The 19,292-nt window shown below is 43.2% G+C and overlaps 1 protein-coding gene across 1 annotated transcript in view; it reads right to left on the bottom strand.

Moving 5' to 3' along the window:
- The window catches only part of T265_09827 (hypothetical protein), a gene marked incomplete at both ends in the record, with an annotated part of 32,923 nt that overhangs the window by 9,134 nt on the left and 4,497 nt on the right, over positions 1-19,292 (bottom strand). Inside the window, one exon of the mRNA XM_009176013.1 lies at positions 4,616-4,657. Coding sequence (XP_009174277.1) covers positions 4,616-4,657 — 42 coding nt within the window. The remainder of the gene's footprint in view (positions 1-4,615; positions 4,658-19,292) is intronic.

A 19,292-nucleotide genomic window follows, 5' to 3' on the forward strand; every position in this document is an offset into this window, starting at 1 on the left:
AAGTAATGGGCGATTATTACAGCCAGAAAACTTAGCCCACTGATATAATTGGTCTAGCCGACATTCCTGGTTATCTCGGAACCTGATATTATGCCACAATCCTATTACTCGGTACACACGAATTTATAGTCGCGGAGGTTGTGGATGACGTATGCTGTAGGCTAAACGCCGCATTAATTTTTTTGAGTTCACAGGTCATCCTGCTTTGAAATAAACTTAACTGTGGTTAATTGGATGAATCATGATACAGTTAACGCTGTCAACACAGTAGCGCTGTTAACATGCCAAGTTGATCGTTTGTTTTGTCACTAAGCTACGCAATTCGATCGCAAAAAACTTCCTTCACCAATCTAGATGGTATCATCAGTACCTTTTTAGGGAGCTCGGTGGGTGGGTATATACTCGAAGAGTAGTGTGTTGTGTGTGCTGCTACCAGGGATTGGCCTGGACCATGACTTAGATTTTTGTCGGTCGGCTTCATTGGTAGATCTGTTATCCTGCGCCCCGGTTGATAAAAAACAACGTGACATGCAGAATGCTCTACTTGACCTCGTATTGTGATTGATGCCGGAGTTACCTCTGTCGGTGAACACTCATGATTCAACTGTGTGAAATTTGTTGATGCAATTCCTTGCTTCTTGGTGAGCGAATATGATATTTGGCACTCCTTGAGTATTCTGGTTGCCCTTTTAAAGTTACGTTGCGTAAACTGGGCCCATTTCACCGCATAAGTTTACAAACTCCGCCATGGAGTACAAAGGCCCCAGAAAATCCCTTCCGGTTAGTTGTGTTTCCATATGCCGAATGTTCCACGTTTTCCATATTGAATTTGTGATCTTCTTGGACTTCGTGTATGTATACTAAGAAGAGGTGTCAAGTCTGTGGGAAGATGATGTTGTGTTTCTTTAGCCATTTTGTTGAAATTGTTGCAGTTTTTTGGTATACTACAGTCTTCCTTTGATCTTGCCTTGGTTGTCCTCCGGTATGAACGTCAGGCTCTCAAAGATTAATTCGGATTGTGAAACATGGCGATTGGGTATGGGGCTAACAATTTGGTTGTGAGTTCGCAGGTGTTCCGGGTGTAAGAGAGAACTACCTCAGATTGTGAAACATGACGATTCGGCTAACATTCTGGCTGCGAGTTCACATGTGTTCTGGGCGTAATGTAGAACTACCCTTCCGCTCGCATTTTATTTTACTGATATTTCGTGCATTTTTCGCTACACAGTTGTTCATTCTCCACCTGAAAAGCGCTTTTCTTATAAACCAAGGCATCTCTATCTCAGGTTGAGTGAAAGATTGTGCAGGTGTGGACACTTGTACACCATGGATTGTAGAACCAAGGAATGCGCACGACCGCGACGCTGATCCTTGCGCCCCGCATATTGCAAACAACCCCGAAGAGCTGTTTATATTACATACAATAACACTAGAACCCTCGGTTGATTTGTTTGCACCACAAGCGACGTATCGAAATTCCAGACTTTTTAACGCCCTACTTGGTTAGGGAATTGGGCTCCCAATTATAGTGCCCATTTAAGAATTGTTTTGGAATTGTTATAATTGTCATGGAATTTTATAACAGCATGGACGGTCTGTAGTGTGCAACACTGCACCCATGTTATTCATCCAAATTGCATATAAACCGATGTGGTTGTGCACAAACGCATGTGGTAGAATATCACTGCGACGTTTCAAATAAATGTAGTAGTCAGTTGGTGAGAAAAAAGCAGTGTGCTCAAGGGTATTTTTCCAGTTTTGTCAGGTGAGCCTCAAGAATGTGAAAACCAGTCGTAATCTTATGAATTTTGTCTTACATCTGGCGAATATCCAGTTTCCTGCTATATCACTGCAGCCACATCACATACTGCCTGACGCTCACGACTCCCTCAAGCATGCGGGAACGACAATATTTAATTATCTTCAGACCTACCCGCTTACGTTTATGACAGGCTCTTTGAGATAACCAAATAGCAAGGAGTTGAAGCGTCATGTGAGGTATCCGACAGGTGTGAAATGTGGTTGCCTAGGGTGCTACCATTTTTGCCTTTCACTTGACTGTCTTCTTGAAATCTCACTAAAAGGAAGAAACTACCATTGCTCTTATCTATTTCAGTATAGTTCATCGATTCCGAAGTGCAGCAACTGCAAATAAGCAAACGTGGTTCATATCTGGGTGGGGATTAAAACTCTACGGCGTCGACTAAGAAAAACGGCAATTTAGCCCTAGCTGAGTGGATGCATCGGTGATGCTCCGCAGCTGTGTATACCCTAATCGATGTCCATCATTGTAGGAAATTTCTCAGTAGGAGGTAAAGGAAAATCTACGTGCTCGGCTGTTTCATTATTATGAGTGAATGAATTATAATAGTATTGGTTGGTGCAGAGACTTATAAACAGGCAAATCGTCTGTAGGTGACTCACTCACGTAAAGTGAGTGAGTGTATCTCTTATCAGTTGCTGTTGATGTATGCGCCGAGCTTAGCACGCATTCGAATGCAATGCGCGCTTCGTCATGAGTGAGCGCGTCAGCTGAATCCAACCCGTTTGTCCGTTCTCTAAAAGAATTACGTGAGTTGGCAAAAACCAAAAGGAATGTTCGAAGTTAGTCGTGCATTTGGTAATTCACAGCAAGTTTTGATGCCGAGGACAGCATAGTGCTTTCGCAAGTTTTCTTCCAGATGAGAGAGAATATCCTCATTGCGCATTTAGTTGCATACATTCTCTTCGCCGGCGTGCGTTTGTAGAAAATTTAGATTGAATCTGGTGTCTTCCAACGAGATCAGCTCCTTGCGGGAAGGCGTTTCCTTTGATTTATTAGTCCGTTGTTGATTTACTTGCATTGTGATTTGCGCTTAATCAGGTCAGTTTTCCACCTTGATACCTTCTAAGTTCAGTGGACTTCTCTTCTGCTTTGACTGGCTACATTCATTATGTGAATCGCGTTTCGGCTTCATTTTATCGAGACTAATTGACTGACACAACCACTCTTATTCCTCTGTTGTATCAACTGACCTCCTTGCGTCCGCCGGTTAATTTGCTTATTTGGCTTATTTACTGGAGGACTTTTGCACTTGGGTTTAAAACGCACGCCCCTTTAAGTGTTTTGGACTGGTTCAACGTACCATGGTTCATGCATTTTTTTGCTCTCTGCGGTTGAGAAATATGGTCACTTCCAATATGCTATTAATAACTCAGTTTGTGGAGCGAACATGTGAAGGCTCCTCTAGTCAAACGCACCTCATCTGTGCTTATTGTGCGAAAAGTGGAGGCAGAATTAAACATGTGACTATGTGGGAAGCTTCTCGCTTGTTTGATGCGGAGCTTGCATGGGATCTCGTTTTCTTCATCGAATCGAATTTCCTTTACGGCAACGTCATTGTGGGACTATGAGCCGGCATCCTGTGCTTCCGTAGGGGCCTCCGTCTCATTTCATAAGGCTTCCTGATATGTGTAGTTGTGACCGATTTCGGTCCATTGTATACCGCAAATTAGTCAAATTGCGATTTCTGAGCGGTCTCCGGAACATTTTTTTTCGAAATTTATTTCAACAAGCGGATTTCTTGTTACACATTGGATAGTATTGGGCGACAACGTGGCACAATCGTTTGAAAATTGCACCAGTGAAGCCTTATTCGTGGCAATTCAGAGTTGTTGTGATAGCTGAAAATTTGGTCTGTTCGCCTCCTGTTGGCCTAATTCCCATGCACAATGATCAAGAAGGACGCAAGTGTGGCTGAGAGGCGTCAGGATATTGGCTCAAGCAAGAAGGAATAAATAAACCAATTTTTATACTCTAAAAAAGAAGCGATTACTTGCAAAGCAGAAGTGACCCTATTTCTCAACCGCTGAGATCGAGAATACGCGCGAACTACGGTTCTCTCAACCAGGCGAGGAACTAGTGTAAAGGAGCACCTGGTTCCAAACCCTGGGAATATGTGAATCGTAGTGGAAGAGGCGCCCGGTAAATAAATCAAACTTACTGGTTGAGGATTCAGTGCAAAAAATATGACACAAGAGCCAGAAAATCTGCGTGCTCGCCTGTTCTATTGTTATACAGAGGACAATGGTTATTTGTTGCATAGATGTGCAAACGAGCAATGCTATTTCAAATGAGATTTGATGTTTTCTATCGAAACGTCCAGATATTATCACGGTGTATCTTCGCATTCACAGGTAATTGTTTGTTTGGTAGCAACTGTAATTGTGCTTTTGAAAAAAAACAGTTGATAGTGTAGTGGACAAATCTTTTGACATACACACTGGATATCGTGAGTGGTATCAAAAGAGAAAGTCTTGCTAGAGAACTGAAGTGATGTAAAAGGGAACTCACGACTAAACGTCAGACAGAGCTTCCGACCTTATCGCTGAGAAATTACTTGAAAAAACAACACAAGTTGGCTCGTAGCGTATTTCTTCTGGTTGTATAATTTTGCAGCGCCGTCTAAACGGATAGAAAAACAGATGGGAGGACTCAGTGGATGAACTCATGTTTTCAGAAGGAAGCGCAATTGTCCTCCCATGATTGGAAAAAAACATTGTGTAATCGACTGCAAATGCGATGAACACCGTGGGCACCAAATCCATGAATCTCTTCCATACTGCCTCAACCCACCTCGCTTTCTCAAATCGACGTTGCTGCGCACACAAATACGGCCTGATGTTAAAGCAAAGAGGGTTATAAAATACTAACAAAATGATATGCTGTGTGTAGTTAGGTTTGGCTGCGCACACAATGGTGCTGGATCATGTGTGCTGCTCATGTATTCCCGCCCTCACGGGTTCCACGAACCTTCTGGTGTTGTAGATAAGCCTCGCTCACTGCGAGGGTGTGCCATGCACCGTGCACGAGGTTAGAATGGCCAACATTCATATCATTTTGCTTGCACATAATTCCTATATCCCCGCAGTTTTTACCCTTTCAATTTTCTGAATATTTTACCAGGAATCAGAGGGGTTGGAAGTTTTCATTAAAGAGAATGTTGTGAATTTAGCTTGGTATAAGTGTCACCTAAGAACACAGAGCGCTTTACTAAAGTAATCGCTTTGCTTCAGAGAAGGGTTTTCGATAAAGAACTAAATAACACTCGGACTACGCACTTGTTTACCCAAACGGAGTGGAATTTTACACTGGCCGAGGTACCCCGTGGTATCACTATTTCATATTATTATGAAAAATGAAACCAGGGACATTTATTCCCATTTGTTGCGATATCGAGTGGTGACTCGTCATTTTTGTGTTAATCGGTGTAGCGTTTCATTTCCCGGATATTGCATGTTCGAAAAAGTCGCAAGAATTGCAATTATAATTCCCATATCCCATGTTCGATCTATGGACTGTGGTGGAGAGACATTTTGTTTATCGGCTTTTTTCCTGGTGATCTGCGCCCAGTTGGATCTACAGTTAAGCACATGAGGCCTACCGAGACACAACTAAAAAACTGACAGTTAAAGATATTTTGTATGTGTCGCAGTATACTAACGAGCAGAACGCCAATAGGTAGACAGGCGCTGTGGAAGCACGTTTTAAATCTGTTTATTTTGGAAGCAACACAGTCTTCATACGTTTGCTGAAAGCCCACAAAGAGCTCACCGCCGGTTTAGTCAGAGTAAATTCCTTGGCTGAAGACTTTGTGTGACCACTTAAGTCAACCAGAAGCGTCATCCCTATTTAACAGCAATCCGTCAAAGAACTGAGTTGTTCTTGTGGCTGGTACCAATACCTCGGAACATTGTCGACATCAAGTAGGTTCCCGTTGGTTTTTCACTGTTTTGAGGCTAAAACGTTCTTCTAAATCCCGCAAGAATGGTTTTCAAAGTGGAAATTGGGACTAATGGTACACAATCTGCTGCGTCCCACCTAGTTTACTCCATGACTGACATTTCATTCGAGAAGGCGGTGCATAGAAGCCAAGAATAATGGACACACTAATGGACACACATTTCGTAGCTTGTGTTGTTTTTCGTCAGTATTTCTGTGTCTTGCAGAGTTATTGTTTGCTTTGGGTGGTTCGATTCACCGGTTATTACTAATGTGTATAACGTGATTCAAGTTAGTAGGAAACCGACTTCGTTATGTTGGGGTGGCATCACCGAGTGTGAGTGACAGGTTTATTTTGCACAAACACAAGATTATTCCCACGGCCCCCATGTTGACCGAGCCACTACTAATCATTCTCCCTTTCTTCGGAGCTTCATTGTGTTACCGATGTGCTTTCAGACTCCGCAGTAACTGAGTCTCAGTTAACCTGATGAACAAACCAGGTGTTAGAAATCTCAAGAAAGTCCAATGACGTAGCAACGAAATCGATTGTTACCCCAAATAGACCTATTCTATCGCTAGTCAGTGTGAGCAAATAATTGTATACTTTTTGGTACGATGAAGGCATGCGACTTTGATTAAACATTTGGTACGCTACTTTGATGAAATTTGTTTGTTCATTCCTGATTGACTTGAATGTGAATCGCATGGAAAATGTCACACGTTTCGAATGTGTCTATACTCAATCCTAAGATTCACTTAGTAGCATTTTATGGCCGCTATGTTTCGCCGCAACCTTATTATTTGCCCAGTGAAGAAACGAACGAGAATATCGAATTTGTTATTATCGAATTCAAGGGATGACAAGATTGTGGAGCTCCTGTACGCCTGTCGTTGTTTTCACTGGAAGCTGTGGTCTACACAATTCGTTCCTGACTAGATGCCTGCTTCTGGTCATGACTCTGTCTTTAGAGTTCTTCGTGAATCGAAGTAATTAGGCTCGGTAAACATTCAGTTCACAACGGAAGCCGCGCCGAAGTCATTGAAAATAGCAACACAAGCTCCCGGATCATGCAAATGACAGTGCGCTGAAAAACGCAATGGTGCATTTCAGCAACCATGGTGAAAATTTAATTCCTCATTATAAAGAAAGCGATGACGAAGCCAGTGCAAAAACGTGCTGTGCAACTTGTTTCAGATCGCATGCAATATAACGTGGCAGACAAACTGATGAGAGGTCAAGGCTATGGCAAACGATTTGACCGCAGGTGTTGCAAATGACGACAAGGATATCTTTAGAACCAGGATGAGGAAAGTGAAAATACCAAATATGCGAAAGAGAATCAAGAAAGGCTTCACCAAGAACCTTTTCTCGATTACATGCCCTGTGGTATAGAGCAGCCAACGCCATCGGTTTGATGATACCACTTGAATCCGATGCGACATGGTATTATTTGTGAGCGTGCAATCCATGCTTGAAACCAGGCTGTGATGCTACCACGGTTATGAGGAAATCCCTTCATCTCGAAGTCGTTTGTTAACAAACATCGACTGAACACCCATGAACTATTGAACAGGAAAGTAGGCATCTCATTTGGGCACAGATTTTCAAATCCGAAGATTGTCAAAAATTGTCTTCAGATTTCATGCTTTTTTTTAACAAACTTCACCTTCCATTAAACGCTTGAGCGGAACTTGGAAAAGCCAGAAGGCTCCTCGCATGTGTCATCAGTAGTATGCGCCTGTAAACCGTTACACCCGGACATAGAAGGGAGGCCATTTGGTGTTCGAGTTTAAGGCATTTATCCCGAAAGCCCATTTACATTTGCACATTCTCGAAAAGGTGGTGGGTTGTAAGTAAGTCCAAACGCCAACTTGGAGGACTTCTACCCATAGACCAATCTGTCACGGGAGGGTTTGTGTGTGTCACATATACACTACTCAGTGGGTAATTGAAACGTACAAACCGTAAAGCCTCTGTGACTTCCAATCTCTCTCTCTGACAGACCCAGAAATGGTAGCTCTTTTGTTGGAGTGACAATACTGGCACCAAGCGAACAGGAACAATCTACTAGGATCTTTCATGGGTTGTTTGCATCTAGAATGGTTTTACGTGAAATATCTTCCAAGAGCAAGGATGTTATCCATGGTCGTTATGTGATCGTGGTTGGCGAACTATTTGACGAAGATATGACTAACCTTGTTCATCTAGTTGCCTAGCCATCAAGGGCGGATCCATTCGAGAAGGCCTTCCAAGAATACACACTCATACAGCGTATGAAATGATTGGGACACCGAACACTTATCTGCTTACTTCTTTTCAGAGCCGAAATGGACAGATTTTGGTTCTTAAACTGACTGATAAAAGCTCATAAAGTCAATTTGAACAAGTATTTCTATACAACTTGGTAAGCGTCTATTTGGAATCAACATGTGGACTGCCATTTTGATCAAAGTCGTTCGTCAACTAATCATCATTTAATTCAAGCGATTTACAGCTTTGGACGTAATTTCAAAGTCAAGGCATACCAAGATTGTACAGCTCCGTTGCGAAGGTTCTGACACTTTACTGAATATGGAACTGTGGTTCACACTAGCCCCTCCAGACTTGGGATAATGCATCCCGATACTGTTGGAATAACTGATACTCCACCAAGTAGGGAGTATCGTACATATTCTGATTGCCTACTTTGGAATCCATGCATCATTCTGTCTGTTTTTCTTAATTCACGTTTCATTTGTGTTCTCATTCAGGCTGACGTTTTTCATGCGTATCAATTGGTGCGTAAAAACAATGTTCCAGCGGAGAATATAATTACCTTCGCCTACAACGATATTGCAAACAACCCCAAGTAAACATCACGTATAAATGTTCCGATTCGATAGCAACGACAATGTTCAAAACGCGTTTTGTTGTCTGACTTCAAAACGTCTCATTGTTGAGCCATATTTTCCGTAGACATAGATCATGGATAAAATTTAGGTGCAGGTGATTATGAATTTGTGTGCATCACGTGAGATGTGTAATCAATTTGCTCTTTGTTCATGGCTTTTCATGACTATAAAAGCCACAGATCCCCGATACAATCAGCATATGCCAGGTCAAATTGCAGCCATCGTGGTATATCCTTGCTAGTGATGATGCCCTCGTTTAATTTTTCAGTAATGTGAAATTAATCGCGTTAATTCGTCGTCTGAGCGAATCATTCGCCTGATGATTTGGAGCGAATATGAAACAGAAAATCTCGTAAGCTTAACGTTTTGTAATACAGCCGATTGACAGCATAAGTAGAAGAATCCCATTGAAGACATAGAATGTTTGATCTCGCCTGCAGGTCCTAAATATCGTAAGTTGTTCATTGGTCGATCGAATTTCATGTAAGAGCAATGGATGATGAGATGCTCATAAACTCTACCACCGGTGGTGGTAGGAAATTTACCAAAGAAAATTACCTTTTCACGCTATATTTGTCATTTGGTTTTTTGTGCACCCTATCGGGACATTGAAGGAATTGAAGGATACCTTAGTTTATTTCTGCCTGGAAGAATATTAGTTAATCGAATGTGTGTCAAGAGGTTCGCTAATCACAAATTTATTCCAATACAAGCGCGGAAACCAACTTCCAAAGCAATTTATTAGCCTTTTGTTTTTTCTTTGCGATCGACACGTTAATTTGTCGCAAAAAACTTACTGCCACTTTTCATTCCTTCATTCCAGAAGCCTGTTTACCGGCCAAGTGTTCCATGACTTCATGCACGAAGATGTCTATCAGAGTGTGGTAGTTGAGTATCGTGGAAAAGTAATTGCGAGTGTCGGTGCGAATGAATTTCTGCATCAGTTTGCACAAGGTGCGAGTAAAATGACACTGCGTATCAAAACAGAATACAAACCGTAGGACAGACTAATCATTTTTACTATATTGCAGATTGGTAATTGTATTTGAACGAACATTGTTCATAAGGTCATAGGGAACTCTCAGGCAGCTCATGACCGGTTTTAACCTTCCGCTTTTCGCCTTTCAATAGGCCAAAAAAACAGGAAACGTGCATGGCGAAGATCAGTGCCCAAATAGTGTTCTCCAAGGAAATATCTTGGGATCTCTCGAATGCTGCACCAACCAAAAGAATCAGCGAGTCCAGGAGAGCAATTTTAGCTAGGGAACATCCTAAATTAGACCATCAACTGTGATTCAGTTGAGTGTTGATGGGTGGTACTAACTGTGGTACCAATTGTGTTACTAATTGTATTCATCAGCTACTGAGGTAATGCTTCCAGGTAGTCCGTGTTCAACTCAACTGCTAACACTGGGCTTGGCACACAGACCAACAGTCGAATTCTTCAGTTTTCATTATACAGCAATCATCGTGGATTTAATGTGGTTGAAGATTGTGAACAGATCCCAGATTTCAATAATATCTTAGGCTGAAAGTGGATGGATACTGGGAATAGAATGAGTGTGGAGAACATTATTGTCACTTGAATAATTTGTCATGCGTGTTCATCTGATTTAGGATGTCACACGGGATAACTTCGTGAAATTATTAAAAGGCCATCAGAAATTTGCAGCCAATAAGAAGGTGCTGAAAAGGAGAGTTTGTTTGTTTTTTGTTCCAGCCGAAAGCTGTAGATAGAAAACCCTCTTTGCAGGCGCATTTGATTTCAAAGTCTCGACGTTTAATAGAGGCAACGAGGGAGAAAAACAAGAAACCGCTTGGTGGAAGCTGCACCATGCAATTCAGGTTTGAATTTTGTTTTTCGTATTCCACTGATCGCCAACCAAAAACTGAAAGCACGACGAAAGTTAACTTTAGGTAACACTTGAGTTGTGTAGTAGAGAATAAGTGTTTCGAATACATGGTTGCAAACAAAACAGTAATCAGTCCTCTATTTTAGCGGTTGTTTCATGGTGCTACCCAAAAACCCAAAGCGGTTGGTTTTGATGTGCAAGAACCCTTTACAGTCTACCTATAATCCCTCACAACCATTCTTTCCGCTTCTTTCGGCTTGGCCACATCGTCCAGGAAAGGATCTGCGACATCCTCAGTGGCGTGACGACCTACCATAAGCCAACTCTGAAGGGCTTGTCTGAAATGGATGTGCTCAGTTGTTTTCAGACAGTTTTCGACGCACTGCTTCACAATTCAGCAGGTAAGTCGACCTCATTAGGTACGCAAAAAGGGCTTGCGTACATTACTGGCAGATGCATTTGCCCATGGGATCACGCATCTCGAGCCTCAATCCCAAAACTAAGTCCAGACAAACCGTTAGCAAACGACCTTTACGGTAGGAACTTTCGGATCAAATCCGAATCAATCACTAGCATGTTCTTTCTGTTCCTGAAATTGCGAACCACGTTGGCGTTCCTGGAAAATGATGAACCCCCGGATGGGAGGTGACAGGGTCAGGTTTTGATGACGGGGTTCCTCGTTCCAGAATGATGCGCGATTTGAATGCTGCTAAGGAATACAGTGAATCAATAGTTGACCAGCAATCTGGCTAAAATTGTTGTTTGAAGAATGTTTACCGATCAAATTAGCGCTCATCTAACAGAATGCTGGAACCACCGGTGCAGTAGAAGAGTAGAAGCACAAGCCCAGTAGGATACCAATATCTAAATAACTTGGATCAGTTCATATGAATCCCGTCGTTTCATTTCATTTTGTGTCGTAGTCAAACTGTTTTGGCAACTACTTTAACGGCCTGTTGACTCAATCTCTGGTTATGCTCCATACGCCGGTAGAAATCCCGAGACCAGCATTGTTACAGAAAATCTTACGATTTTTCCTGTTAGTATTTTACTTGAAAGTCCACGGATGCCCACTGCTAGCGATGCTGTACTTACCAAGGTACGACCCTCAGGACTGACGGTACTATGCTCTTTTACACGTTTACGTAGATGAGTAATTCTGCAAGTAATTTCAGTATTTAAAATTGATCAAGAACAAACGCGCGGGAACATTTCATTAACGTAACATCGCTCCGAGAAGCATATCATATGAATATATATTCCAGAAATCGTTTAACATCTTCAATAACGGCATCGTAACATTGGTGGTTCTCTCCGCTTATGGAGACTTTTCTAGCCGGTGTAATATTGGCCTTTTTCAAATAAACCGAACTTGCTTTTGGCCGTTTGTTATCCATTTTCCTCATCCGGAGCAATCAATTTCTTACTGGCTGGATCAACCATCGTTGAATCACGTGTTTCCTTTCGCATACAGTTTATTCTAACTTGAGCGTTCACCGGAGATTCCTTGAACCTCCAAGCACGCCTGACTTAACAATACACTCCAGTGACAAAATTGCTGATCTCTATTTTCACGCAACGCTAATTGGGAACATGAGAAAACCTGAGGTAGTACATGCTGTGGGCGTTTGTGGAACCCAAAAAAACATTCTGAACAGAGGATGACGGATGAAAATCACAGGCGTTCTACTCGTTCGTCTGATTTAATACGATTTGATCTAATGGCGGTGGATGTTTAACCGAAAAGAGCATAAAGATTTCCATGTAGGAATCGCCAACTTGTATAATTTCAGTGGACTATCAACGAAACATCTGCGTCTAATTTACGCACAAGTAGAACGCGATTTTCACTGAAAATCTGGAAGGGCGACTGCCTGATGAAACCCAAGAAGTACAAAACCGGGCACAGCTTTACTACGTATTTTGTTTCCTAGCGTTTACAGATTTTCACTCATCTGCTACTTAACTAAAACATTTCGCGTTGTCTAAGCTAGCATCATGGGAGTTTATATCAAAGCGCCTCGAAATATCTAGAATTCAGATATGCTGGTACTCACCAACCAATCACTGACCCATCATCCGCTTGACAGTCGGTGTGCCTCACTGACAATCTTCCCCACTGTTCAGCATAATGACCACTTTCTCCAAAATGCTGAATCCTTGGGGGAATTCAGGATCAATCTTGTGTGAACGCACGCTTGTGATCGTTTGAAAGCATTCTTAGTGATCATGAAAAGTCTGTGCTCGAACATGTGGGAACCTCAGTCATTCCTATGCGTTGTGAAACTTCAGGTTTCCTAGCTGAGATCCTGTTATCTGCCTTCAGATCCGCTAGGAGGCCCAGCACACAACACATTCAGTTGCGCTATGCAAAGCCGGATACATGGCTGAAACGCTCATTGACTTTGATTACAACGTCCTTTTCTAACGGACGCTCGTCGCGTTTTGTGAGTTTTCCGAAATCAAATGAATTGCTGCTGGTCACTATCGTGTTTTGCCATTGCAACGAAACATGGGTTGTGTTTTCCCATCAAGCGAGCCATCCATAAATCATACGGTCAAGAAACCGAAAGCATTCAAGCGAAACCGTCCGGATTCTCAGGCCTTGTGAACGCATCACGACGCTTACAGAAATCTGACGAATTATTACACGATAGATTCACGGGACGAACAAAAATAAGCCAGGTGGCCAACTCAGGTAGAACAGTTTTTGTGTCGTCCGTCGACTCAAACACACTGCTCGAATTTCCATGTGTAATGTTTCAGTGGTTTAAAACGTCATCGGATACTTGGTTGAGGTTACCTGGTAGGCGTCAGTTGGTCGAACAAACAGACTGGTAAGGAGTCTTTTGGAATTACCTCTCTTGGCGTTTGTCCTTCTCCAACTTGGTCCACATGACATCGTTGTATCATATTCACCAACGGGCTGATATTCACGCGCGCGGTGCGGGACGGGACCGACACCAGGCCATATGCATCTCGTCCAGAATCTTCATCCATTTACCCTAAAGATTTGGATACAACCGATGCGCAGTACCACACAGAAATCCGCACCAAGAAGAGACTGATCACCAGGGGATGAAGAATTGATGCATAGAAACTGACCAATAAAACGTCGTGCGACACAAAGGGCCGATTGGTCACATGGTTGATACAAAACACAATCTGTATGACTTTTGATGAAATGACCTGCAACCCATATGAATGCGGAAAAAACTTCAGCAACTCATTAGAAATCTCACCTTTCTGGGTTGCATTAGAAAGGCGTACAACGTGATGCTCAAATGCAACACATTTTATAGGAAATCCTAGAGGAATCAACGCCACAAAGCAGATGCGGTGTGACAGTTCGATCACACGTTCCACGGATGTCTACCTTGGGACTAACGTACCAAAATCATTCCGTACTGGACGGTCATTCTGAGTTTTACTAGAGCTGTCAACCCACAGTCTGCGATGTATTGAAATGTAGACTACACTATACAAACAATCCTAAACTGCACTGCACTAGATGATGTTTGGAGCTGGGTGGAGGCAGACCACTACATAAAACCAGCACGGAATTCGCTAAATGGTAAGGAATGAAGGAATTGGCAATAAGCTAGCCGAGAATCATGGAATTCCCGTCTTGTTTACTTTTCGTTTTGTGACTTTATATGAGCAGCAGTTGCACCATTTACTTTTGTCGTAAGAAGTGTGTTTCATCCGCGCTATCCATTGGCACTTCAGGGCATTCGAAACATCAGAGTTTGGGCATCCAGACAACATCCCAACTGAGACGGCAATCCGAATACTTCGGTTACACAGAATTTTACGATTGATTAAAGCAGGCTTTCGCCACCAACTGGTGGAACACTGCAACTATACCACGTTTTTGTGTAAATGTCGGAGTGAACTAAATAAAATGATACCCTTATATCAAAGGGATTTCGGCAATCATGTACCAGGTACCAGGAGGAACTCACCGATTTGGGTAGACAATATATTTACTTATTTGGGTGCGAGTGCAAAGGTTACAACGGCCCCGCACTATTTCAAGGGCCTTTTGTGGCATTAACCCCGGCACACTGATGTCGTTTAGTGGACACCAGTAACATCGATAGTGTTTCTGTGAGATGCCTGAACGCTAATCATATTCGGTCGTGCTTTTGTGCCGTGCATGAGGACTCATTGGACTTTGCTGGGTTGGTTGAAATATTGACTAGCCCGGATGTTTGCTGGATTTCCTATTCAGACTTTGGTTGAGTTTTAGGGTCTCAGTGGGTTCCGACAACCTTAAGGTTACCTTCAAGAATCGGGCATTTCTGATAGATAAAATTACTCTCATTTGCACGTTAACTAAGTTTTATCGGGTGACTCCACTGAACCCAAATAATTTTTCGTGCATACTGGTCTCTACAAACGGGATTGTAAATTACACTGCATTTCAGAATTCTGGTCAATGGCGGGTTAATTCGTTCCCCACGGTTCGCAAACTACTCATGGTCTTATTTGTGTCCCAAGGATAAATCACCCAAGGTGCTGCCGAGGCTGGCTGGAACACCGTGTGCAGGAGTATGGTGTTCGACCCAATCGAAATTCCCGGGACAAGCTAAATATGAATCGGCATTTTTCAAAAGGCTGCAGGCTAACTAACGTTAATGATGTCTTTGGCTTTCAACTATACGAGGCAAAACATTGCGCAACTCGGAAGGAACTAACATGTCATGTTTTGCCCGGACAGGTCGCGCTAAGAAAACGACACAACTGAATCACGCACAACGGTCCAGCCCCCACCCTGTCAAGCTTTTAGATTTACAACTGAAACCATTGAACAAATATCGGATTCCTCTTACTGGGGTGAGAGATTGTCTCTATAGAGCCCGAGATAGCTCGGTGGCGAAGGCGCAAAATTGCTGGCTGGAGGTTCCGCGCTTCGGGCCCAACCATGGCATTTCGTCTGTCCCTGTTTTGAATTGAGGAGTATCTCAAGCCTCGTGCTTTTTTGGTGGCGCAGTATACCTCCTGAATGCTTGATTGTTAATTATTATTTTTATTACACGCGAACGCTCGTTTCTATGAGGTATTGCCCAAAATTATGGGGAGGTGATCTTTATATAGATGAGCGAATTATTCCTGGTAGAACCATCATCGATGGTCATACTGAATGTCGACCGACGCTAACAAATTTTGAAGCCATGGAATTATAAAACTGATGATGTGAGAGTTATTTCGTCATCGTTGGCTGGGAGTTGTAGACGGTTGTGTCACTTTTGACCAGAAACACATAAACTCCAAACAAAGCGCTGGGACCAGTCGTTGACTAAAAAAATCGGGAGAAAACTACAATGATCGGATCGAGCGAAAAGTGGGAATTTGCCGGCTTACACAGCCGCTCCCCGTCGACGAAATCAGGATAAAAATGCATCTATGGCTTGACGCTCAGAGTACAGTGCCACAGAAAATATTCAGGGCGTCAACAGACACCAATACGGCCCAAGGCGGATGGCCACACCTCTGGCATGTGTTCATGTAATCGGGAAGAGATGAACAAACAGAGCACATGAGACCTGATTGAAGGAAATTCTGAAGCACATTTACGGAACCATTTTGGTAGAATACCATCCGTCTAGCGAGGAGGCGTTTAGCGAGAGTGGTAGAAATGATTTGGAGTTGCATAGAAAATTGGGACGGGTGAAATGTTAGAACGTTAGTATAAAGAAACGTGACGCTACAAAAGTCGGCACGAAATTAACAAGAGCCTGTCGTGATCTCATCTATGAAGGGTGTGAGATGTAGGCTCCGCACGTATACCGATATAACCAGATGCACGTGAAATCCAAAATGAAGTACAGGGTAACAAGTAGCACGTGTGTATTCCAATTGGCGTATGCATACGACATCTAGAATTATGCAATTAATGCGCCCAGCCGACAGGACCACGCAGCAGGAGCATCTGGTCAGCCCAGGCATAGAGCAGACAAACTTGCAAGCACATTCTGTCAATAGCGCAGATTATGTGGTTGATACAAAATGGAAAATGTTATTGTCACTGATCATCTGGGCCTTGGATTATGTGATTGGTGTCTTAGACAAACCACACGGCATCCCTTTGAATAATTATAGGACATTCTCAAACGTGAGTACCGCATTCTCCCAGTAATCTGCATTGACAGATTGTTGTCATTATTCGGAGCGAAGCCCAGCGCCGTGAGAAATCGGAAGTGCTAGGAGTATCAAACATCTCAACAAACGAAAGGAGAGCTACTACTCGACTTACGGTTCTTTTATCCAACCACAGCCTGGAAGTCGGTGACATCGATGGGGCATAAAGTGGGCCAAGGAAGGTTGATTCACTACCAAAAGAGCTGGCAATGATCGAGAACCGTGCTGTTCCCAATTCCAAGCGGACTTTAGGAAGGATTCCTCAATGGTAGTATACGACAGTCGGTTTGTCGGGGATATAACACGATTCCTGCTCCACTATACGACACGCTCGGGCAAAATCAAGTATTCCAATGCATCAGGGCGGCACATGAGATTTTCGAACGTGTCAAAGCTTGGATGCTGGATTAGCAAACGACCCTCAAACTGGCCAGAGTCGAACAGTTGTTCACGGTTGCAGAGGACGCCAGTCCTATAGGCACAGCCCTATAGCAGAAGAATGGAGTTATCGAATAAGCCAGTTTTTTCCTGAACAACTCTGAGGACAAGTATTCGGTGAGTGAGAAAGTATGTTGAGCGATTGTTTTCGCCATGGATAAGTTCGGACCATACCTGCTTGGACAAAGCTCCCATACCGAAAGTGATCCAAAGACCCTAGATTTAGATGGAAGAAGCATTGAGAACTGAGAGGGAAACATGTAATTGGAACCGTTCTAGAGTTGCTCGGATCGGTTAAGTCAGAGTGAATCTGGGATAATTTCTTGGACCAACACCGATTCTGATGTTGTGCTGCCGATGACACTGCACGTCTTGAGACGGAAGCTGATTGTCAAGTGCCATGTGATGACACACACAGAGGATAGACCAAAACACATGACTCACCTCGACAGGGGGCCCAGTGGCCAAAAATGACAGGTGAGATGGATGATGTCGTTTCATGCAACCGTTGCCAAATAATGAAAGGTGATAAGACAAGAGTAAGCCATCCCTTGGAAGTGACTGCTGCCTCGAAAATCGTCTACACCTGGACCGTTGGAATCATCGTCCCCTCACCCGTGAGGACCGGTGGATATCAATGTATAGCTGCCGAACATAGGATGCCGAAAATGATTCCAACCGATCAGAAGCCTTCCTTTGAAGGCAAACAACTCATAGGTTGACAAATATACACTCATTTGCAAACTAATTTGTTTTTTGAGAGATACTCTGGAACCAGCTTAATCTCTAGTTTGTGATGTTTCCAGGTAACTGAATATGATACACCAGGCCGCCCCATGTTTCTGTGGCTACGATATTCGAGATATATCGTCGCACATGTATATTGGTAGCGCCCTTTTCACAAGAGTGCTGAAAATTCGTCGACAGCCCAAGACCGGTTCTGCCCTTCTTGGGGCTCATCAGGTAGGCGCAGTCCCCCATCAAGTTTTGGCAGGCGGCTGAAGGAGGCGACAGTTTTCAACGATGTCGCTGGCACAGCGTGCTTCCATACAACCAACCAAATGGCCACGGTGATGCATTATCGACATCCGCGTCTTCTGGTCGATCGGAAAATTGGGTTACGGCGGGTATCACTTGATTACAATTGCATGATAGTCTGTGAATATCCAGAGAATTTCAAGAAGCCTCTTTCAAGAAGAAGACGATTAATTGTTTTCCTACAAACAAAGTGCACGAAAGAGTTTAATCTCCTGTCTCATTGTCTGATAAACACCTTCGCGGCGAAAGGCTTCCTACATTCGCATGTACATCGTTTAGGAACTGGCTATTGCAGATATTCCGTATACGTGCCGATGGATACTAACACGTAGAACGTTGAATCACTCTAAAGTCAATGCTCCAGAGGTTCACTGCCTCGAACAAATTCATGTCACACTTCCAACTAACGAAATTACTTTTGATGTATCACCGGTAAGTAGCTAAGCTCTGGGAGATTGCGTGTTGACTTTGTTTATTTGGGAAGTCACACTACTCACAAGTTTGCTGAAAATCCTTCAACGGCTCAACACCGGTTTCGTCATTCTTCTTTATCGGTCTCCAGGATTTCATCTACCTAATATTCTATCTGAACCGAACTTGGACTGATTTTGAGAACTTCGCTCATTTGCACATGAAATCGGTTTTAAAATGGAGACACGGATTTGTCCGGTTGAATTGCGCCTTTGTGATGTTACGCTTCAACTGAGTGTGGTGCACATGCCTGCTTAGTATTTCAGTTGCTCCCATGTTCGAGGTACGCAATACGCTGATATTTAGGCGTCATACGTTACTGGTAAATTTGCTGAAAACGCTTGGACAGCCCACGACAGGTTAAGCCATTCTTGGGGCTCCAGTCAAAACCGAATTGGTTTGCAAGTGAGACAGGTTGTCAAAATATTCTTACTCCAATATATGCCTAAAAAAGTTGCACATGTGATAAACCTTTCTCTGAATACTGACCCTTCGTCGTTTGATTAGGTGGTCGAATCAAATAGTGCGACAAATTGTTTATGTGGTGGAAGCTAATCACACTACCGATGCGACGGTCTGGTCTCAACGGTCAAATGTTGAACGCACTAGTTGAACTGTCACGGGTCCGGTTCGAACTTACCTGGAATTTCGTGAGATGAACACCGCCGATGATTCCCCTAAGGTGAGATGGC

This window comes from Opisthorchis viverrini (assembly GCF_000715545.1).
Source record: "Opisthorchis viverrini unplaced genomic scaffold opera_v5_315, whole genome shotgun sequence".
Classification (NCBI taxonomy): Eukaryota; Metazoa; Platyhelminthes; class Trematoda; order Opisthorchiida; family Opisthorchiidae; genus Opisthorchis; species Opisthorchis viverrini.